Source organism: Fukomys damarensis, unplaced genomic scaffold (assembly GCF_012274545.1).
Source record: "Fukomys damarensis isolate Sample0158 unplaced genomic scaffold, DMR_v1.0_HiC HiC_scaffold_16, whole genome shotgun sequence".
Classification (NCBI taxonomy): Eukaryota; Metazoa; Chordata; class Mammalia; order Rodentia; family Bathyergidae; genus Fukomys; species Fukomys damarensis.
Window position 1 is genome coordinate 27,542,259 of NW_022900928.1, and position 11,254 is coordinate 27,553,512.

General features: G+C 35.4%; 1 protein-coding gene across 6 annotated transcripts in view; it reads right to left on the reverse strand.

The window, feature by feature from the left end:
- Positions 1-11,254, reverse strand: part of C2cd3 (C2 domain containing 3 centriole elongation regulator) — a 130,152-nt gene that overhangs the window by 75,857 nt on the left and 43,041 nt on the right. For all 6 annotated transcript variants that reach the window (XM_010603279.3, XM_010603274.3, XM_010603280.3 and 3 more), the window contains 4 exons: positions 3,318-3,465; positions 1,468-1,622; positions 640-846; positions 62-174 (listed from right to left, as the gene is read on the reverse strand). In XM_010603279.3, the coding sequence (XP_010601581.1) occupies positions 62-174; positions 640-846; positions 1,468-1,622; positions 3,318-3,465 (623 nt within the window). The remainder of the gene's footprint in view (positions 1-61; positions 175-639; positions 847-1,467; positions 1,623-3,317; positions 3,466-11,254) is intronic.

Below are 11,254 nucleotides of genomic sequence, written 5' to 3' on the forward strand. Positions count from 1 at the left end.
CGGTCAAAAAAAAAAAAAAAAAAAAAAAAAACCTAAAAAGATAGAAACCAGTTTCTCTTACTTCCATCCGTAATTTTACTGGAGGCAAGTCGAACAACCTCAGTGATTAAAGCTGTCTTTCCCAATCCACTTTTGGAAAACCCCACAGGAAAGTGATATTTGATAAAGAAAGTGCTAAAAAAAAAAAAAAAGTGATTAAAAAAGGAACCAAATAATAAAACTACTTTCTGCTTATAAATCCTATATCTCTTTGAAGATCCCATTCTCAGGTTCTCTCGTCCTCAGAGGCCATACCTCCTTCAAAATTTTTATCTATCTGCTCAGAAAGAATGAAAGGCTTATTTCTGTGTGCTCACACAGCACTTTTAATATAAAACAATTACTTTGTCCTCTAAAGCCTGATGTTATAGATAGCTATTTAAATATTTTTCTCTCTTGATAACTGTAAAGTCTGTAAGCATAATTCCCATCTTAATTTTTCCATATTCCCACGTTCTTGGGATCAGGGGGGATTCAATGTATTTTAACTGACTGATCCATATGAAAATGAATTACAAATTACAAAATGTTATACACTTATTATGATGAGATATACTTTCCCAAAAGGACAAATTTAGCCTTTTCATTTTAGAGACATACCATTTTTTTACTGTTGGCTTAGGTGGTTTCCCAGCAGAGATTTTTTTGCCTGGGGTCATCTCGGGACTATCTATAGGAACTCCCATTGTTTCAATGATGATTCTGACTGAATGTGTCCTACCCAGAAGGGCTAGTCTATCCACACTGAGTGTCATTGTTTGGGCATCTTCTAGAGCTTCTGAAAGTAGCTGCTGTTCAGCCAGATTTCTGTAAGGAGTTCACATAGACAGGCAACAATCAGTGGCTTAACATGAAGCAATCCAGTTTGTACAGGTGAAAGAAAGAGGTAGGGCAGCAAGCATATTAATTCATAAGTTAAATGGAATTGGCTTTAATTATCAGAATTTTGATCTAATTTACAACAAAGGAAATCTAAAACAAAGGCTTATTATTTTCACATAAGAGTAAAAACTGATGTTATCACCCTAAGCTTTTCTACAAAGGACAAAAATTTGTTTCCATACCCATTACCCTAATACAACCCTATTACTGTCACTTTTATGTTTTCCTTTTCATTTTTCATTATGCATATTTTCTAAATAGGTTGATCATAGTGCATATGTAATCTAATATTAACCATTTTAAGGATCATAATGCTGAGTTACTATACTTTTTTAATGTAGTTCAGGTTGGCCTTGAACTCGCTGAGATCCTCCTGCCCAATGCTGGGATTACAGGAGTGGGACACCACACCCAGCTGAGTTATTATAATTTAACTACTCTGATAGTGTCGGGCAAACACAGGTATGAAATTTCACTTGAGGAAATTTTATGAAAATCAGCTTCCTTTGCTTTTGCCAGTAATCAAGCATTGTTAGAGAGGCTCACTTGTTTTTTTTGTTTGCTGCCCTTTTCATCAGCTTTTGATCGTTTGGCTCCAGAACTTTAGAAGATCTTCCAAGGGCCTTTGATTGGTTCATTTTTTTAGCAGGGTCAATATCATCATCTTCACTGAGAAAATCACTGATGCTGTTATCAGATTTCTGTGGGGAGGGGGAGAAATAAAAAGACATTAAAAGATAACTGTTTTGGAGAGAGCAGTAAGGAAATATTTCACTAAAAGTAAGCAAGTTTCCCATGTACACACACCATTCTCTTAAAAAGATAACAAAAAAAAGCTAGAATGTTTGAGGAGTGGATGAGACTCTTGCACAGGTGAAGTTTCCAGTAAGTAAAGGATAAAAATGGGAGATGACGTTAGGAAAGTAAGTCAGGATTAGGTTCTAATGCCGTGCTTAAGGCTTATGACACAGTGTGGACTAGTAGAAAAAATTCAGGCTTTATGTCATTTAGAGTAGGAAAAGAATTCCAGTTCTGTTGCCTAGTGACCATAAGCTTATGTTTCATGATGTGTAAACGGAGATAATAACTATCTCATGGGGTTGGTAAAGAATTAATTGAAATAATGAATTAAAAACATTTGGTACAGTTCTCTGGAACAGAGAAAATGGGTAATAAAGAAAGAAACCTTTTCTACTTTATCTTGTAGATAATGTAGTACCCATGATGACTGTTAAGGTAGGAAGTCACAAATACTAGCAATTCATAATGTCTCTCCAATTCACTTCTTCCCTCTCAATTCCATTGCTGCCATTCTCATACTTCTATAACCCAATAACTCTGCTTATGGAAATTGTCTTCTCATTTTGCTTTCTACATGGCTGCTAGAGTGATTCCTAAAGCACTATTTTGTTATATCCTTTCTTCCTCATCAGGCATTTCACAATCTTTCACAGGCTGGCTGCACTGTGCCACAGTCTGCCTGATCAATTCCATTCTAACCCAAATTCTCTATCCTCTCTCCCACCTCTTTCAGGTCTGGGAAATAAATCCAGGGCCTTTCACATGAAAAGGCAAGTGCTCTACCACTGAGCTACACATTCTCTAGCCCTTCCACACAAATTCTCATTTAGTTAGACCATCTCTTCCGTGTACAAATAGGCCTTTTTAAAAATATTGTACAGGTCATTCTTTCTACTCTCATTTCTCTGTCATTCAAAACATTTTCTTTCAAGTCTCAGTTAAAGTGCTTTATGCCTATGTTCTTTTTTTTGATACTGGGGATTCGCTTGCCAGGCAGGCACAGCTACACTGAGCTAATCCCTGGCCCCCTATGTTCTTTTCTGACAATCTTGTATAAAAGTTTTCCCTGAACCCTTTTAGCCCTCATTGTCTTACCACTGGGCTGGAGTAAACCACACTGTATTTCAGTTTTCTTTTTCTGATCTGGATAAAAAGGAAAATCAGAAGTCCTCTGGTTTGAGTGTGTCTGTCAAAGGCTTGTGTGTTGAAAACTTGGTTCTCAGTGTAATGATGCTGTTTTAAGGGCCAACAGAGGTATCTGTTATCTGTAAGTTAAGTGTTTCTTCTGCAGTGCTCTGGATGAGTATCAGTCAGTCAAAGGAGGATCTGAGGATATACCTATATTAGCTCTTCCTTATGATTTAAATTTGAATTTTGACTAACATCTGGTACGTATCCTTGCACAAAACATTCAATCTTACTCAGCCTGTCTCCTCATCTATAAAATGAAGATAACTCTTTTTCAGGTTGTCATTATGACCAAATAAGTTAAGTCATGGGAAATGAATAGCTTCCTATCTGACAAGTTCATCATGCCCATAGTTACTGATATGATACACACTCATGCTCCTAAAGCTTCAGATTCAGTGACTTACATGTGCTGTGTAAAATAAGTTTTCCAGGAGAGTCTGGTCATACTGAGGGTCATTCAGCTCACTGCTGCAATACACATCACTCCCAGCAGGTGGGGAATCTGGAGGGGAGCCTAAGCCATTCCAGCAATGATCTTTGGATAATTCAGCACTGTACAGATAACAAAAGTAAAACAAAAGGACTTTAACAGACGTTTCAGCAGAAATATTGTTTCTTTTTCTAAAGTCCTAAATCTGGAAGAAGATATGTTAAACAAAAGACTCACATTAAACAGAAGACTATAGATATTTGGCAGTTACAGTCTACCTCCTGTGAGATGAAAACAGCTAGTCCTTAAAACCCATTATTGACCCTGATTGTGACCTTTCACCTATGCAACAATATTTACTGGTCACCTATTATGTGCTAGGTCCTGGATGATACACAGATGGCTAAGATAACACACACTGTATTCTTGCTGTTTATGCTTTAGTAGGGACAAAAAAGCAAACTATAAATTCAAATAGTTAAATGCTCTATGTTGTTTTTGTGGAAAAAATGGACCATTATAATTATAACTTCTTCCATTAAGCAAATGTGTATTTAGGATTAATTATGGCAAGACTGATTTTATGTAGGATATAAAAATGATTAAAACACTATTTACAATGCATTATTTGCGGGGGAGTTTGAGACAGGGTTTCACTATTTAGTTGAGACTGACCTGGAACTATGTGGCTTAGGCTGGTCTCAAACTCACAGTGATCCTCCTGCCTCAGCCTCCTGAGTGCTGGGGATTATAGGCATGCGCCACCACACCTGGCTTACAATGCTTTTGTAAGTTAACAGAGTAATAAGCATCTTAATAAAACAATAAACTCAGAATTTTAAGGAATAATTTCACTTTCTCTTTAAAACTTCATATCATTTTGGTAATATTTTAGGGTCTTTTTTTACCTTGTATCTTTTCTTTGAGGCCCTTGTATAAATTATATTTTTTTCTCAAAGTGATTATGTACTATTTTCTTGAGAAATTAAAGTATAGCTGCTAGTTTGTAAGACAAGAATAGTAGTAGGAAATAGTAATGGAATGCATAGTTCAGTTCCAGACATATAGTATTCAGTAAATATTGTTGTTTTTATTATTGGTGATTTCTTTCTTTCTTTTCCTTTTTTTGGGTACTGGGGATGGAACTCAGGTCCTTGAGCTTGTGAGGTAGGCGGCAACACCACTTAGCTAAATCCCTGGCCCTAGTTGTTTTTATTATTAATAAAAGATTTTCATTAATAATTTATTGAGGTCATCAACAGATATTCATTAAGGGCAGTTAATATAAGAGAAATAAAACCAAAATATACATACAGTTTGCCTTCAAGTAGCTCACACTTTGAGACAGGAACAGGACAAGAATGTCCACCATCATCATGCTAGCTCAACATAGTTCTCAAAACATTAGCCAGAGCAATCAGGCAAGAGAAAAAAATAAAAGGGTTATGTATAGGAAACAAAGAGGTGAAATTATCATTTGCAGATGACATGATCTAAATAGAAGACCCAAAAAATTCCACCAAAAAATTCCTGGAATAACCAAATTTATTAGAGTAGCAGGATATGAATCAAACACAAAAATCACGTGTTCTTTTTGACCAATAATGAACTCAGTGAGAAAGAAATTAGGAAAACAATACCATCCACAACAGTATCAAGACAAATTAAAAACTTAGGAATTAACCTACCCAAGGAAGTGAAAGACCTCTATAATAAAAGCTATAGTACTCTGAAAAATGACATAGAAGAAGACAGCAGAAAGTGGAAAAAGTTATTCCTCTTTCCTGGAGAGGGAGAACCAATACTGTTAAAATGCTCAAACATCCAAAACTGATAAACAGATTTAATCCAATCCCAATCAAATATCAACAGAATTCATCACAGAGCTAGAGAAAATAATCCCAAAATTCATTGGAACCAGAAGAAATCCAAAATAACAAAAGCTATCTTGGGTAACAAGAGCAAAACAGGAGGCATCACAATTCCAGATTTGAAGTTACATTACAAACCTACAGTGACAAAAAAGCGAGTTCTAGCACAAAAACAGACATGTGAATCAACAGAACAGAATACAGAATGTAGAAACAACTCCAGGCAATTTAGTTACTGTATTTGATCTTTGAGAAAGGGGCCAAACACACACACATCTTTAAATAAAGGGTGCTGGAAAAACTGGATTATGAACATGCATGTTAAATCTATCTCATGTACCAAATCAAAAACAAAATGGATCAAAGATCTAAATGTTAAAATAGAAACAAGCTGCTGAAAGATAAGATGGATAAAACTTTTTTTTTTGTTTGTTTTTTTGTTTTTTTGTTTTTTGGGACAGGGTCTCGCTATGTAGTTCAGACTGCTCTGGAACTCACTGTGTAGCCCAGTCTGGTCTCGAACTCACAGCGATCCTCCTGCCTCAGCCTCCCGAGTGCTGGGATTATAGGCATGCGCCACCGTGCCCAGCCATAAAACTCTTGAAGTCATAGGTGTAGATGAGGATTTTCTGAACAGAATACTTACTGCACAAGAAATACCATCAAGAATCAACAAATACAATCATATCAAATTAAAAAGCTTCTGAGGTAATAAGGGAAAGAAAAAAAAACATGAAAAAATGAAAAAATGGAAATAAAGTATTTGTAAATAGGGAAGGGAGGAGGGGGCGAAGGGAGGGCAGGGATAAGGGGAAAAAATGAGAACCAAGACCTGTCATGTAAAGGTACAAGATCCCAATGATGAATGTTAACTGGTACTGTATACCTAAAAATGTACCAATAAACTCAATGAGGAAAAAAAAAAAAGCTTCTGGACTGGGGATTTAGCACAGTAGTGCCAGTGCCTGCATAGCAAGACAAGGTCCTGAGATAGATCAAAAATAAATAAATAAATAAATAATTAAAATGCTTCTGCCCTGTAAAAACAATAATCAAGAGTGAAGAGGCACCGGGCATGGTGGCGCATGCCTGTAATCCCAGCACTCAGGAGGGTGAGGCAGGAGGATTGCTGTGAGTTCAAGACCAGCCTGGGCTACATAGTGAGTTCCAGGTGAGTCTCAACTATGTAGCGAGACCCTGTCTCAAACCCCCCTCCAAAAAAAAGTGAAGAGGCAACCTATAGAATGGGAAAAATTTTTTTTGCCAGCTAGTCTTTGGACAGAAGACTAATATCTAGCGTATATAAAGAACTCAAAAGAACCAGTGAAGAAATGGGCAAATGAAATCAACAGACACTTTTTAGAAGAAGTATAAATGGTCAATAAATATATGAAAATGCAAATTAGGCAATAGTGAGAGTCCATCTTACCCCAGAAAGAATGGCTATCATCAAGAAAGCAAGTAATAAATGTTGGTGAAGCTGAGGGGAAAAAGGAACTCTCTAATATTGTTGGTGGTAATGTAAACTAGTATAACCATTGTGGAAATAGTCTGAAGATTACTCAAAGAAAACTAGAAATTCAATTAACTCAACTGTTCCCCTTCTAGGTATCCTTCTGAAAGAGTTAAAGACATCATATTACAGTGATACATGCATACCCATGTTTATAAGCAGCTCAATTCATAATAGCTAAATCTTGGAAGTGGCCTATATGTCCATCAACAAATGAATGGATAAAGAAAGCATGGTATTTACACAAAATGGAATACTACTCTGCCATAAAGAAGGATAGCCTTGACTCATTTGCACGAAAATGGATGAACCCTGAGACCATGATGTTAAGTGAAATAAATCAGACGCACAAGCTTAAGTATCACAATTTCTCTTATGTGAGGAACCCAAAATATAAATAAAGCCCCAAATAAAACATAGGTAATAGGAAAAAGGGAGATAGAACTTCTGCAAATGGGAAGAAGACTAAAAGATGGAGGGACAGGGGAGTGAGTAGAGGGAAACAGGATACAAAAGATTTGAGATGTGCTATGTACAACTCCCCCAAAGAATGTAATCATTATGTGCTACAAACATATAATAATGAAAATTGAAAAAAGATAAAACTCACATAAAATTTACCCATAGAATATGACCAATACTTGTTAGTATATTCACAAATATGAAAAGCTGTCAGGACAATTTTAGAAAATTTTCATTATCTCAAAAGAAAACATGATAGCATTTACCTATTACTACCTTGCCAGCCCTAAGAAACAATTAATGTATACCCTGTCTTTATAGATTTACCTATTTGGGATATTTCATGTAAATTTAATTATAACATGTATATCCAATTTGGGATTAGTGTCTTTCAGTTAGCCTGTTTTCAAGGTTCATTCACAGTGTAGCATGTATCAGTATCTCATTTTTAAGGCCAAATAACACTCTATTGATAGATATTCCACATTTAAAAAATCCACTCACCAGGTGATCTATGGTTTGTTTCCAGTTTTTGGCTCTATGAATAATGCTGTTGGGATAGTCCACACACCTATTTTTGTGTGATGTATGTGTTTATCTCCCTTGGGTATATGCCAAGGATTTAAATTACTGGAGTCATATGGTAAATCTATGTGTAACAGTTTGAGGAAATGACAGGCTGTTTTCAAAAGTGGCTTAATAAAGGATAAACTTGAGACATTTTTAGGTAGACGAATGCACCTTGAGACCACAATTTTAAGTGAAATAAATGAGACATACAAGTTTAAATATCTCATTATTTCTCTGTGTAAAAAAACCAAAGGGTAAATAAGGAGCAAAATGGAGGACAGATAGTGGGAGAAGGAAGAACTTGTTCAAATGGGAAGAGAGATGAGGGAAGAGAGGAACAGGAAAGGGAAAAGGGATTAAAAAAAGAGAATGGAAGGAAAAAAGTGGAGACAAAGTTTTTGTAAATGGGGACGGGAGAGAGGGGAAGGAATTGAAAAAAAAAAGAATTAAGTTGTATTATGTACAAGTACATTTGTGATTACTGCCTATGGCAAACACATACCAAAAACAAAACAAAACAACAACAACAACAAAAACAAAATAAAACAAAAGTGGCTGCACAATTTTATGTTCCTATCAGCAGTATAATAGGATTCCAATTCTCCAATGAATTATCAGCACTTATTATCGTCATCAGGCATGTCTACTCTGCAGCCCACAGGCCACAAGAGGCCCTGAATAGCTAGTAATGCAGCCTATGGATCTTAAACTTACCTTACGTGATTTTTAGTGATACTGTTCACGACTCAACTGAGCAGTGCTCAAGCACGACTGTGTATATGGAAAGGTGTACAGCAGCGCTATGTTTACCTCCTTTGCCAATCCGTCAGTAGAATTGAAACCCATGTTACAGATGTTACACGTGTGTGTGATTTGGTAAGTAAAACAGCAAGTATCAAGAGCAGAACATCAACCTATTATACACATCAACTATATTTCTGTATGTGGCCCAAGGCAATTCCTCTACAATCAGTGAGGCCCAGTGTCAAAAGGTTCGACATTCATGATCTTGATTCTAGAGGGTATAAAGTGATATCTCATTTTGACTTGTATTTCCTTGATAACTAATGGTGTTCAGCATCTTTTCATACGTATATTGGCCATTTAGATATATTGTCTGGCAAAATGTTCATTCAGATCTACTGCCCATATTTTAATGGAATTTATCTCTTGAACTATATAAATTCTTATAAGTTCTGCATTACTTTAGCCCTTTATCAATTCTTTTTTTTTTTTTTTTTTTTTTTTTTTTTCGTCTTTTTTTATTTTTTTTTTTTTTTTTTTTTTTTTTTTTTGGTACTGGGGAATTGAACTCGGGTTCTTGTGCTTGCAAGGCAGGTGCCGGAACCTCTAAGCTAAATCCCCAGCCCTGGTAAGTTATCAAATATTTTTCCTATTCTGTGGCTCTTTTCCCACTTTAGTAACATCACTGGATAAATAAAATTTTTAAATCTTGACGAAATTCAATGTATCTATTTTTCCTTTTGTTCTTTATGCTTTTGGTGTCATATGTAAGAACCTCCTTCTAAATCCAAGGTCACAAATACTTATGTCTGTTGTCGTCTGAGTTTTACACTTGTAGTTTTAGTTCTTCCGTTTAGGTTTTAATCCATTTAATTTTTGTATGTGGTGTGAGGCAAGGATCCAGCTTTATTTTATCTAGTTATCCTAGCTTCATTTGTTGAAAAGATTCTTCTTTCCCCATTGAATAGTCTTGACAGCACTGCTGAATATCAGCTACTTAATGACATGTGGGTTTACTTACAAATTATCAATAGTATTCTTTTGATTTATATGTCTGTCCTTATGCCAGTACCACACTGACTTTATTACTGTTCCTTTGTAGTAGGTAATAAAACTAAGATATTTGAGACCTACTTTTTTCTTTTCAAAAATTGTTTTGGCTACTTTGGATCCTTTGCAGTTTCCTATCAATTTTTAAAATAGCGTGTTAATTTTGACCAAGAAGTCAGCTGTGATTCTGATATGGACTGTGTTGAAACATGAACCTGAGGTGTTTTTCTATTTAGATTTTAATTCTTTTCAAAAGGGATTTTTTTCAGAGGTTAAGTTTTGTTAAATTTATTCCAAAGTATTTTATTCTTTTTGTTGCTTTTTAAAATGAAATTTAAAAAATTGAACTCAGGGCCTGGCACTAAAATTGCCTTTCAAAAGTAATTAATTAATTAATCATTTGTTCTACTGGGGATTGAACTTGGGACCTTGTGCTTGTGAGGCAGGTGGCAGCACCACTGAGCTAAATCCCTGGCCCTCAAATTTATTTTTTATTTTATTAATTAATTTATTTTGGATTTTTGAGACAGGGTCTCACCATGTAGTTGAGATTGACCCAGAACTCACTGTGCAGCCCAGGCTGGTCTCGAACTCACAGTGATCCTCCTGCCTCAGCCTCTGAGTGCTGGGATTATAAGTATGCACCACCACATCCGGCTCAAATTTATTTTTAGATTGCTCATTACAAGTATATATACAATAGATTTCTGCACAGTCATAGTCAATCCTGTATCTTGTTTATTGTGACTTATTAGTCTTTATAACTTTTTACATACAAAATCATGTCACCTGTAGACAGATACATTTTTCTTCTTTCCAATTTTGATCCCTTTTATTTGTTTTTCCTAACTAATTAAAGTGGCTGGAATCTACGGCACAATGTTAAACAGAAATGGTGAGGGAAACTATCTTCGTTTTGTCTTCATCTTACAAAGAATGCTTCTTATCTTTTAATACTGGGTATGATTTTAGCTGTAGGTTTTTAAAAAATGCATGTCTTTTATTATTCTGATGATTCTTCCTTCTAATCCAAGTTTAATTAGTGTTTATGGTAAAAGAGCACTGGATTTTGTCAAATGTTTTTTTCTCTTTTGAGATGATCATGTGTTTTTGTTTTTTATTTTATTAATACAGTGTATTACACAAACTGTCCTTGTATTTCAAATAAATTCTCTTGGTCATGGTACGAAAATACCTTTCTATGTTGCTAGGCTTGGTTTGCGTTTTGTGGAGGATTTTTGTCCCCACATACACTGATCAGTCACTTTTGTGATGCCTCTGTCTAAATTTGTATTGGAGCAATTTTGGTTTCATAAAATGAGTTGTGAAGAGTTCTACACTATTCTAATTTTCAGAAGTTTGTGAATTATTGGTATCAATTTTTTGAATATTTTGTAGAATTTAGCAGTGCAGTTGTCTGGGCCCGAGCTTTTCTTCATGGGTAGTTTCTCTAATTACTACTTCAATCTCTTCACTTGACTAGTACTTTGGTCTCTCTACTTATTAGAGGTCTGCTGAGATTCTTTTGTCATTTTGTTTTGTTTTGTTTTTTGGTCCCAGGGATTGAACTCAGGACCTTGTGTTTGCGAGGCAGGCAGTGGAATCACTAAGTTAAATCTCCGGCCCTGCTGAGATTCTTTATAGGTATATGTATATATCATCTATATGCTCTTTTTTTTTTTTTTTTTTTTTTTTTTGGGG